Below are 12925 nucleotides of genomic sequence, written 5' to 3'. Positions count from 1 at the left end.
ATTTATTTATTTCTTTGGAGCCAAGTGGACAAAATCAGAAAATTGTACTACATAAAATTAATAATGTTTTAAATATTAGTACACACAAATGCCAAAATGTGTAGGAGTTATTAAGTTGAACCCCTTTTTAATATTTTGTGTTGTATACTATACTATTCTATTGCATACTTTGCCAAGAAGCAGTGGACGCTGCCAGGTTTAAAGTGGTGACAGAGTGTGAGAGTTGGTGTGAGCCATCCATGTTGTGAGCCACAGCCAGCCTGTATTGTCCACAGTGAGAAAGGAGAAGGTTCATAAAATGAGGTGTATAGGAGCAGGACATTGGGGGATGGGAAAGGAACTAGGTTGAAAGTTTAAGGCCGAGTTGACACTTTATTATTTCCTTTGGTCTCTCTCTGTGAAAACAAAACAAAAAATATATAATTTTGTCATATACACAAATGTCCCGTGGCGAGACTAGCAGATCTATAAGCTCGCAACGTGGAGCCTCCGTGTTAAAGATCTGCTATTTCCGGCTTGCGACGCTGGCATAATGATCACACATTGTGCATCATTCTTTCTCTCTTGTCTCCTTTTCTTTCTATAAATGAATTGGAGACTTGTCGTCGCTGTGTGGTGACTGGAAAGTGATCACTCGCTCAATCGTGTTCACATCAAGTGCGAATAATCAATTGTATCCTGTACTCCGTTTCAGTATATGTTTATGTGTATGTCAGACCAAACCGGTCAAGCTTCTTCTTTGCTCTTCTTTGCTCTCCTCCTCACAGCTACTGAAATGATTCCCGCTCTCTCATAAAAAGGCCCAGTTCTGAGTAGCATGTTTAAGAGAGAAAGAGAGAGAGAGGGGAGGGGAGGGGGCCTACATGTACAAGTGGCGGTGTTTACTCTTACGTTAACTAAACTCATCCTTCTTGGCAGAGCTTGGGTGAGGCATGAAAGACGTGTACACACAGTCAAGCTGTCCAAATACTGGTGCAGTGAGACAGGGCCTATCTGGAGAGCAGGCCCACCACATGTCCCATAAAGGGGCTGTGTAGCGTGAGGGAGGGGGGGTTAAAAGACCATACACACACACACAACATAGCAGGAGTGAAGTCCAATTTATACTTTGTCATATGACGGTGTTGTTTTTTCGGTGAGCTGCGGGCCGTCGTGAGACAAATATAATCAAAATCATAATGTGAATTGGGCTTCAGTCAGTGCATAGGAGACAGTCGACAGTAGGTATACATTCCAAAACACCACACCAATAAGCCAAAACTATAAAGCCAGCCAGCCAGCCAAGTAAACACACCAAAGGCCTTTCCCAGAGAGACTCGGGATAGAGAAAGCAAATTTCGAGAGTAAGAACAGCAAGCATGACCGATAGATCACGAGAGAGAGCAAGCCTAAGACATACAGAGAGAGAGAGAGCAGCACACAAGTGGGTTAGTTTCGCGCAAACAAGCTAACAGCACATGTGGCATTTTGGCGTTTTGGTCGCGGCTCTCTCCAAACAAACCTGTGCGCGGCGGCATCAGGTAAATGCTATAATTCATGGGAGCGCACACAGCGGCCCAGTTCAGACAGAGAAAGGGAGCTCTATGAGGCATTATTGGAGGTGAACAGCGCACGGCAGTGCCCCAGCTACATAAATAAACTCCCAGCGCTCAGGGCCCAGGACCTCACCGGTAGAGAGAACAAACAAAGTCCAGAGTCAACCTGGGTCACTTCTAAATGTTTATTTCAACTCCCCCACGCTCTCCTTCACCCTCCTTTCCTCCATGCGAGTCTCTCGTTCCAATCGCCTCTCTCCACTCACCCCCGCCCGCCCCACCCCCCATCCCCGACCCCTCTCCAATAGACGGACCACCCCCCAACAAATAAACACACATGGAACAGCTACAGCACTCGCATGTATAAATGACACATTGCGTTAGCATGCACGTTATTAAAAACACACACGCGAGCACGCACACTGATGTTGAGAAAACATAGCTGTCTTTCTGATTTAGCTGTTGACTTTGCGAGATACTTTGTTTGTAATACAAAAGCATTTGCGATGTGTTTTCTTGGGTCCGAGGAGAGTTTACAGTGACATGAAACATGTTGTATAAACATTTATTTGGGATATTTTTCCAAGACGCTGTGCAACAGCCCGCGAAAGTGGTCGATATTGTAAAAAAGAAAGAAAAAAAAGTTGCAAATCAAGTGAAAACTGGACAATGAAGACTGATATCTCTCGACTCAGCTTCTTTTCTGTCCCAACGGGACAGTAACCTTTGTCTTTGGTCTATGTGAAATAAAGAGACACCAGTCACCTTAGCGTTTGGATCATTTGCCTCCCTCTTTACGCCATATAAAATGTAGAGGGAGATAAAGAGCCAGAGGCAGAGAGAGAGAGAGGGAGAGAAACAACATTTTCTTGGTGCTTGGGAGGGGGGAGAAAAAAAGAAGTGGTCCTTGGGCTCAATAAATTCATTTCTCGTCTGAATGAGACCAGCAACGTGGAAAAGTTTAGCCTTTCAGGCAGGGATGAATGTATGTTTCAACCACACATTAAGGAGCATTAGCGGTCAGTGGAGTGTCTAATGTGACTATTTTTCACAGTGGCCAACACTGCCCATGATTAGCATAATTAGCAGAGGCAAGTCTATACATATGGAAATAGAAAGTGCCTAAATGCCAACCCTGGTGGAAATTTATGTGTGGTGGCTAACACCACTGGCACATCTGAATAGATTGTAACCGAAACAGATTTTTCATGTGGTTTTTTCGTAACTGTTCTTAAGGTTTTGACTCTTTTGCGTTGCTGTAGATTATATTTTTTTAAGGCAATGCCTTGAGATTGATTCTTGTTTTCTTGTGTGTGTGTGTGTGTGTGTGTGTGTGTGTGTTCCCCAAATTCCTGCATGATTATATTTTTTCCCTCTTAAATTCAGTGTAATGCGCAACCTTCCTTGAATACTGATGAACACACGCACACAGCCGCACATGCATGCACGCACGCACGCAAGCACGCACGCACGCAAGCACACGCGCACACACACACACACACACACACACACACACACACACACACACACACACACACACACACACACACACACACATGCTCACTGTATTTCTATAGGTAAAGATAGCACAACACCAGCCTCCCTCTCCTGCCCCCGCCAAACCCTCACCCCTGCCCGACTCACTCTGGCATTGTCTTACGCGCTGGGAAAGTTTTGGTCCATTTGCTTTTGTTGTGAAAGAGAAAAAGTTCCCTTTTATTTTATTCCCTAGTTTGTTGGGGAAACATCTGAAAGAAATTGAAGGGTTGAATGACAAAGAGGGGTTTGCATTCATTCTGAAGGCTGCTCTCCTCTCCCATCTGCTATGGGCTGTGGCCCCTGGCAAGGGAATGCCACGGGGCCAGGCTTCATGCTATGGGCTGTGGCCCTTATAGGAGGTGCCCCTGGCAAGGGAATACCACGGGGCCAGGCTTCTTGAACCTCGCAGGCCCGTTTCTGTGTGGTTCCCAATACAGTATGGCAGGAGCATTGAGACGTTATTAGTAATCTGGGGTTTCCCCTGAGAATGTGTTCTCATTGTATTCCCTCTGCCCGCTGAAAAGGTTTAATAGGTTATTTTGTGAAGTTATTTTGTGTGTGTGTGTGTGTGTTGGGTGAAACTAGAAGAATGTACCGTATCTGAAGAGCTTCAGGGTAGAAGCATGGTATTTTGTGTAGTGGGTATACAAAGTGACACATAGCAGCGCTGGATTTGCGCAGCAACAAGTATAGCATTGTGGTTTTGTGAAGCTATACACGTGACGGTAGCGTATAGCAGTGTGGCCCTCTGGGTAGCAGGTATACGAGCATAATATACGCATGGATTGAGGTTCTCTGTCACCGCAACTGATTTCAGCCATTTGGATTCCAGGGAAGCCTCCTGTGAAAGCATGCTGCGCACAGAAAAATGCGGATCTACGAGCTTGTAGATCGGCTATCTTCGGTCGTTAGTTATTTTACGAGGAAAGACTATTTAAAGTGATCAAACTAGCAATAGAATACAGGTTTAGATGCATCTTACAGAAACATGAAATGCCTCAAATCTGTGATTTCTTTCAGCTGGTCGGGGCTGTTGTGTGGAACAGCAGCAAGAATGGGTTTAGATTGAGCATACCGAAAACATCATCATTACATTTTCAATTTTGAGATGTTATTTTTGCTTTATTCCACGCGCACACGCCTCAGTCCTCTTGGTGGCGGTCGGTTCTTCCTCCGTAGCAACATGAGGCTTTTCAGAGGCCCCCCTCCTTAATCCAGCTAATCTACGGCACTACACTTTGAAGGTGGCCTGGACTGACCCAGCATGGCCCTGGTGCTGGGGTTGGACAACACAGAGGAGAATAGCCATGGTCTGAGAGGGGCTATACGTGGACAATGCAACCGGACAGAATAGAATAGAAGATAATAGAAACGGGAGACGTTCGAGCATGTTAACCAAAAAATAAATACCTTGAATGTGGCCTGGGCTGGCCTAGAAGAACTATTTGCCAGTGTAGCAGGAAGGGAGAAAAAAAAGAAGCAAAGTGGAGAACGGAACAGAACAGCACTAATCTGGAGCGTAGCACTTCAAAGGTGGCCCAGGCAGGCTAACACTTTTGGAAGCCAGATGTGAGAAGCCACATATTTCACTGCTGTAAAGGCTTCCTATGACTGTCAGGCTCTTTGGTTCTGGGTGGGGGCCGGGGTCTGGGGGCGTGGCCTCTCGTCTGATGGAGAGGAAATGGTTTGAGATTGGAACAGACAGGGTCTAGTGGTGAGCGGACCGGGCACGCACGCACGGCACGCATACACACACACACACACACACACACACACACACACACACACACACACAAACTGAACACCCACACCCATCGCACCCCCTCCAGGGTTTGCTTGCTATACCTGGTTTTGACCAGCCGACACTGAAACAGGTTAGACTTTAGACAAAAATTATGCTTCAAAAACTCTGAGATGCTTACCATTAGTTTTCTGCCTCAATGTACTATCGTGGCAAAAGACTGCCGCCTATATCGTAAACTTCTGTTTGTCACCTCTATACCTGATATCAACAACCAACAGTTCTTTCCCATAGTACTCGCCTATAGAGTTTAAAGAGACATGGAGGTTGCACTGAGATATACTCCATCATGTTCTTAAAATGTAATGAATTCAATTAAATCAGGTCTATTTAAGTGTTTATTTCTGAGAGTTTTATGTATTTCTTATTGTATTCTTTTGGACAGTATCCCATTATGTCAAGCCTTTGCTCCTCGTCGTGAAATGACTAGCCACCGGGGTGTTAAAACCCCTGCTTCCACACTGCACATTTTCTTCCTCTCGCGAGCAACATTTCCAGGAACTGTCTCTTTAAGGCTGTGTGTATAGAGTAGACTGAAGCGAGAGAGCGAGAGAGATTAAAAGAGAGAGAGAGAAAGAAAGAGAGAGAGAGAGAGAGAACGAAGATTAAAAGAAAGAGAGAAAGGGATGGTGAGAAACTATAAGAGATTGAGAAAGAGAGAGGGAAAAACAAGCAGTCGAGGACTGGTGTTCCATTCCATGTGGTGTTCTCAGTTCATGTGGACACAGAGCGGAGCAGAGCTCGGGTCTTGAAGGAGAAGAGGGTGGTTGGGGCCGGACTTGGGGAGGGAGGGAGGGAGGGAGGGCGGGGGGGTGAGTGAAGGAAGAGAGAGAGAGAGAAAAGAGAGAGAGAGCGAGAGAGCTAGCACGGCCGCCTGGGTGGTCCAGATGGGAGGAACGAGACACAAATAGCTATAATTTACTTCAGGAGGCCTGTAATTACAGAGCCAGAGTCTCCCCGAGCCACCCAGTTCCTGTAGGGATCAAAACCCATGCGCTGCACAAAGTGAACATACGAAACGTCAAAAAAGCTTTAACAGACGTCAGAGACGTTCTACTCGCAACGATACCCCCCCCCCCCCCCCCCACTACCCGGAAAAAAAGAAAAGGGGGTTCCGTTTTGTTTTTTTGGTGTGTGTGTGTGAGATTTGAAATCCCTGTGGTTGGGGAACTTTAGTGGAGTGGCGAGGAGCTGTTTATATAAGCGGCGTTTTTTTTTTACATTGAATCAAATTCCTCATGCGTGTAATGCACTTTATGAGTAAAGCTACAGCTATAGCCCTAACGGTTTGACCAGGTGCAACGTTTTGCAGTGTTAAAAAGGTGATACGTTGTGCCAGTCAGTATAAAAGAACGGAACTCATTTATTCTCTCGGTAGAACAGGTCATTTCCTCATCTGCAGGCCAAAGAGACAAATAGGAAGTTACACTTAAGTCGGGACTCGGGACATAAACTAGCGTCGTTCCCTTTGAAATGTGTGTGTGGTGGTTGGGGGGGAATGTGTTTGGAATGGCTTGGCTGTAGTAAGAAGCGCATGTATATAGCTTGTTTGCTGCTCGCAGCCTTGGCATCGAAGCTTCTCTCGTGTTGGGGAAAAAAATTCTTCATCGACTTCAAAAAACGCACGCGGAGCCCGAGGCACCAAGAACATCTATCAACAAGCAGTAAAATTCCCTTATCGGGTTTTTTTTTCTTTCTTCTATTCCTTCTTTCTTTCCTTTTAGTGGTTTCATGGGTTTGTGTGATGCACAGACCCAAAGAGCCTCTCCCCCGAAATAACTTGATATTCCCGAAGGCCCCGTGCGGGTTAATTAAATCCTTGAAAAGGGAAACCCTCTGAGACTTTGCGCCGTGTCTCCGAGGCGCAAAGTTCCAACCTGATCTCACACTTCCATGGTGTTGGTGGGCTGCAGAGTTTATTTTCTCTCCTCTCCCCATCAATTACAGGAGCCTGGGGGGGAGGTGTGGGGGGAAGTGTGGGGCGAGAGAGGGAGGCTATACCTATTGTATGTAAGAATGGCCAAGGACAGGGACATGAGAGGTGAGGACGGGGTAAATATATGGCAAGCGACATTGACAGTCGTGACAGTGAGAGGAAGACTAAAGCCTGGATTATGTATACTTGGTTGAACCGCCGGTGTGGCACAACGAAAATATGCTATTGTCGCTGCTCGACACGACACGCTGCAACGTATAAATCAGACTTTGGAGAATGAAGTGATCATGACAGTGGAGGAAGCCCTCGCCTCTCTCTCTCTCTCTCTCTCTCTGTCTCTCTGGGGCTGTCATACCGTATATAGCAGGACAGTGAAAGGGGTAAACGGGACCAGGACAGTGAGAGCCTGGGGTAGACGGGTCCTCTGTGGTGATCCAGGAGGACAGTGAGGGGGGTAGACGGGCCCTCTGTGGTGATCCAGGACAGTGAGAGGGGTAGACGGGTCCTCTGTGGTGATCCAGGAGGACAGTGAGAGGGGTAGACGGGTCCTCTGGGATCCAGCAGGACAGTGAGAGGGGTAGACGGGCCCTCTGTGGTGATCCAGGACAGTGAGAGGGGTAGACGGGTCCTCTGTGATCCAGCGCGGCATGTTTCATGTCCACTTGGCAGAGCCACAGATCCCCCGGCTGGCAAACTCTTTTCAGGGCAGCCTCCTGTAATTAGGGGGCTGGACTCTACCGCACCACAGAACTCTCTCTCTCTCTCTCTCTCTCTCCCCCCTCTCTCTCTCCCTAACGCACGCACACGCACGCACGCACGCACGCACACACACACACACACACGCACACGCACACGCACACGCACACACACACACACACACACAGTCTTTATTTTTGCGCTCTTTTTTAGTTACTTATACTTTCTCTCTAATGCTCTCCTTTACTCTCGCTGGCATTTGATTTCTTCCTCAAAAATTCACTCCCCCCCCCCCTCCCCTCCCCCCCCTCTCTCTCTCCCAGGGCTTTGATGCCTTTCATTCCCAACTTGTGCATACCACATCAACGGCATCGGCAGTGCCTGTCCTCCCGTCCAACCCTGCCCCATTTCGCCCTTTCTCTGATACGTGCTCTATCTCGCTCATTCTAGATCTCCCCCTCTCTCATTCTTAAACAAATTAATAATTATCTTTACTTCGTCACTCTCTTCTCTTCTCTTCTCTTCTCTTCTCTTCTCTTCTCTTCTCTTCTCTCCTCTTCTCTTCTCTTCTCTTCTCTTCTCTTCTCTTCTCTTCTCTTCTCTTCTCTTCTCTTCTCTTCTCTTCTCTTCTCCAGTGACTGGCATCAATGGTACTTAGTTGACATTTCTGGACACATATTAAAGTTATGAGCAAGTGTGTGGACGGCTGATTTTTTGTATATTAAAAAAATATGTATCCGACTGCTATTGTGCCCACATATCAGCAGCCCTGTGTAAAGTGGTGACGACGGGCTTTCTTCTGGGGGCATCATCAGAGACTCGGTTTCCCCTCACTAACGGGGCACATCTGTTCCACAGAGGGAGCCAATGAGAAGCCGTATTAGTCATTTCTCTTGGCCAGACCCTTTACTTGTGTGAAGTGCCTTCAAACCCCAACGCTGGCGAGGCCCGAGGGCGTTGGCCGATATCTGTGTGTTCTCGTAATAAGTGTGCGCGCGGCCGTGGGCAACACACTTTATATGTGTGTGTGTAGTGGTATGAGTCTGAGAGTTGGCGTGTGTGTGTGTGTGTGTGTGTGTGTGTGTGTGTGTGTGTGTGTCTGTGTCTGTGTGTGGGTAGTATAGCCGCCAAATATGGCGAAGACGCTGTTACTTGTACCCCTGAAGGGTGTGTTCTGGGTATTTGTCCAAGACTGCATTTTGTACAGCACCTTGTAATATATTTGTTATTTAAAGTATTGTATCTCTTATGTGGACATAAATAAATGATTAAAATGTCCTTGTGGTGTCCCTGTTGTGGCGGCAGTGGCTCAGGGCTATAGAGTAGCCAGTTCGAGTGTCAAAGAGTCCTTGAGCAAGACTCTGAAGTCTGAACCCCTAAATCGCTCCCGATGTGCAGGTCGGTGGTGCCTCGCATGGTGTCCTCTGCCAATCGGTGCGTGAATGGGTGAATGTAACGCACACTCTATGTAAAGCGCCTTGGATAAAGGGCGCTATATAAATGCACCATTTTTATTTACCATTTTTCTTCATTATCTCCCCCCCCCCCCCGCAGCTGGCAGTCGGGTGAGTCAGGAGCTGCGCTACACGAAGGAGAAGCAGGGCGAGGACTCTGTGTTCACCTCCCAGATGCTCATCCAGACGCCCAAGGAGGAGGGCGCCGACATCCTGACGCAGGACGCGCTGCTGGTGCACATGGACGCCGCGCTGGCCGCCAGCAAGGTCCAAGTGTCTCTCTTTGGAAAGTGAGTAGTTGACGCCATTCATTTGTTTTTACGTCATTGTGCAACGGATCTACAAGCTCACGTCGCTTTTAGATCGGCGTTTTCGGTTTACGCGAGATCTAGTATAAACGAGGCTGACAAAAGGGACGCTTTTTCATCGGGTCGTCAATTAAGCAAAGGGCATAATTGAGGGGTCCGCAGTCCACTATCGAGAAATAGAATCCTGACCCATCAATTATCCTGCTTATTACACGGCTACTTAATAGATAAATTAATAAATGTACCCAAAAGTGACGACAAAACGAAGTAATTTTCTTGCTTACGATGAAAGTATTGGCCCCGTAGAGTCGCCTCGGAAAAGGAGAAAGTGAGTGTTGATCAAATGGAATCCATTTTGGGGCGTACTGCATCGCCGTCGTCTATTTCTTCCTTCAAATGTTTTCAAAAACATTCTTGAGAGCAACGTTTTTAGTTGTAAATTACATTTGTTTTCATGGCTGTATGTCGGTTTACAGCATAAAATCCCAGCAGCGCAGCCAGGTGTTCTGAGGATTTGATTAGGCAGCGGTCTAACATAACCCCCAGTATTGCTGCTTGCTGAAATGCGTTGATGTTTTCTGTCCACAGATCGTGGGATCTCAATAAAATATGCTACAAATCAGGAGTCCCGATCATAGAAAACGTCATGATTGAAAGGGTGAGTTAATTTCCGATCTGGTCTCGTGTAATATTTCCAGCCAATCACGTCGTCAGTCATTATTCCTCACTTATATTTCTTTCTCCCACTTTGTTTCCTGCAACCCAGATGATTGACAAGCTGTTCCCCTGCATGATAATCACCCCATTGGACTGCTTCTGGGAGGGGGCCAAACTACAGGGAGGCTCCGCCTACTTACCGTAAGTCTTGGAATATGTAACGCCGAAAGAAATTGTTTTACTGACTCGGACAGATCGGTCCTCGTCAGAGCGGGTCAGTTCTGATTAACACACCCGTGTGTAACGTCATCACAACGACACACTGGCCGGTACGTTTTTTTTTTGCACTCGTTGGAAATGTAAATGGGTACATATGTTGCGTCAGTAATAGTATGTGGAGTCGGGGGGGGCTGACAGCCGCAGTCACAGTTTCTCCTGCTCGGAGGCAATGAGGGGGGGGGGGGACATGGTGACAGCGAAACCAAAAGGGAGAAAGTGAGGGAGAGGAGAGGAGGGGGAGGGGGGTGGGTGGAGGCTAGTTGCAACAGCTACTGGGTGGTGTGGGGCTGGTAGAATGGGGTGTGGGGGGGAGGTGGAGGGGAGGGGGGGGGGGGGGGTGGCAGGGGAGCCCTTTGGGTCAGACAATGGTAAGCATTCTTTCAGTTTTACGAGTGAGTGTCCATCAGTGCGGGGGCCCCGGAGGACGGAGAGAGGAGGTGGAGGATGAGGAGGAGGGGGGGTGGGGGTGGGGGGGGGGGGTGGCGCGGGCGGGCGGGCCGGGGAGGAGGGGGGGGGGGTGCGGTTGGAAGGGTTTTTTTGGGGCGGTGGGGGCACCCGGCTTTGTCAGCTCCCGACTAACACTCGGCATTCTCATGGTAATGCCCCAGGGCTCCCCGGCTCCCAAGTTGTCCAACAAATAAAATGGGCAGCATTCAAGTCTCAAGTCCCGAGAGAGAGAGAGAGAGAGAGAGAGAGATGCTACAAGACAGTTAACAGTGGAGTTTGGGGGTATTTAGGCATTGGAGCATTCCAGCCTCCCTCTTTTCTTCTCCTTTTGCGACTTGGTTCTTAGAGATATTGAGCCACTGAAAGAGATGTTTTTCCTTTTCTTTTTTCTAGTCCCCCAGAAGTGATATTTCAATTGAGTGCTTGGGCTTATTAAAACTAAATCTGCTTCAAAGTTGCTTGTTTTCGTTCCAGAGATGTTGCTCGGCGGATTTTGTTTTTGTGTTTGGAGGAGTTGAGAAATGTCTGTTATTGCCCGACGGGCCTCCGCTCAGAGAAACAAACATTGTTTTTCTCAGTATCTCAACCTCGTTTGCTTTTATCTCGTACGGAAAAATAGGGTGCGTGTCAAACCCCCCCCCCCCCCAATAAGTATCCCTCTAAATCAAGTCGAGTGTTGATATTGTTTGGTTCTTGTTGTTGTTGTTTATTTGTCACCCTCCCCCATCAGCTTTCACAGTTGAAGGGATCTCAGGGTGGTCAGGGAGGCCAGTATCCCCTCGCCAGCTTCCGCCTCACTTCAGCCTTGGTTTTAAACACAAAAAAAGTGTGAGCGAGATAGAGAGAGAGAGAGAGAGAACTTGGGGGAACAAAGAGCAGCAATCTATGGAAAAACAAAAGGGCTCAGGCCCGGTTCACTCAAGCAAACACGAGCTGATAAAGGAGAGTGTCTTTGCGAGAGAGGCTGGTATGTGGGAATAGCAGAGGAGGTCTCTTCATGAACCTATTCCGAGGGACGATTGTGCCCAGAGTTGGGACGTTTTGGGACATTCTTTTTATTATTCCTCTCTCTCTCTCTCCTACCCCCTTCCCCCCCCCCCCCCCCCTCCCTTTCATTCTTTCACTGCATGAAACTCTTTCACTGGTGCTCTCGACAAGTCATTTCACCTCGATTCACTCTTTAAAAAGCGCACTTTCCTCAAGTCAACGCAAAACAACAAGCGTAAGAACCTTTGTTGTCCTGTTGGTGTTAGAGGGACTCTAGAGACGGTTTGGTGCTCCTGTGGTTATCTTATCCACATCATGGGCTGTAGAAAACGACATGCGGAGTGAGATATCTGTACGTTGCCCCGTCTATTTAGGCCTTTTCATGATTCAACCCACCTCTGACATTACCCAGTCCACCTCCGCCAGAGGCCAAAGCTGTCAACTGACACCCAAAAAACCCCAGCCCAGCACGCCGCATAATTGGCCGCGGCGTGGAGCAAATGATAAATTTAGCCCGAGGAGAGGGAGGAGAGTGGCAGAGGCGAGGCCACGGCCGAAAGCCTCGGGATTAGCCTCTTTGTACAAGCTTTCTGTGAACATCTTACTAACTGAACAGTGCGCGATGGATGCCAGTGGACCATAACGGTACACACACACACACACACATGCACGTACGTACACTCATTGCTGCTATAGCTAGCTCGCCCGCCATACATGCAAAACTGCGATACAGCGAACACCCTGACACCTCCTCTCGTGTTTTTTTTACGACGACTTCCCTTCCGCTCACTCCCAGCATCTCCTCTTCTCTTCAGTCCATGTCTCCTCCCCGATACTTCGCGTCTTCCCAACATTTTCCACCACTGCTACATAGTATACCTTTCCTCCCTCCCTCCCTCTCCTCTGCTCTCCCTGCTAGCTTATCAAGACGTTTTGCGTGGCAGAGGTAATTGTTATGACTCCACCACGCAGGGCGTCGGAGGAATGGGGAGTGAGCCGGCTGCCGCCGCGCCTTTCCCCTTTGGCATTGTCGCGGCGTGAAACAGGATAATAAACGCTATTTTATCCGGGCATCTGCATCAGAGCTTCGCCTCCCCGCCTAGACGACACAGACGGAGAACTGAATTGAACAAACGATTTTGTTTTTTTTACAGAAGCTCAAAAACCCGGTGCCGGGGGGTGGGGTGGGGTGCGGTGGGGGGGTGCAAGCCTGCAGCCAGGGCACACACACACACGTGGACATGACAATAAATGGAAACATTTATCACGTTATGATGGTGGTGGTG

At 48.1% G+C, this 12925-nt stretch overlaps 1 protein-coding gene across 1 annotated transcript in view; it reads left to right on the top strand.

The window, feature by feature from the left end:
- ptch2 (patched 2) overlaps positions 1-12925 on the top strand; it is a 42605-nt gene that overhangs the window by 7125 nt on the left and 22555 nt on the right. Inside the window, exons 3-5 of the mRNA XM_080778305.1 lie at positions 9062-9251; positions 9858-9927; positions 10036-10127. Of these exons, the coding sequence (XP_080634431.1) occupies positions 9062-9251; positions 9858-9927; positions 10036-10127 (352 nt within the window). The remainder of the gene's footprint in view (positions 1-9061; positions 9252-9857; positions 9928-10035; positions 10128-12925) is intronic.

The sequence above is a fragment of the Protomyctophum bolini genome, assembly GCF_963924005.1.
Source record: "Protomyctophum bolini genome assembly, chromosome: 12".
NCBI lineage: Eukaryota > Metazoa > Chordata > Actinopteri > Myctophiformes > Myctophidae > Protomyctophum > Protomyctophum bolini.
This window is presented reverse-complemented; position numbering and strand designations above follow the sequence as displayed.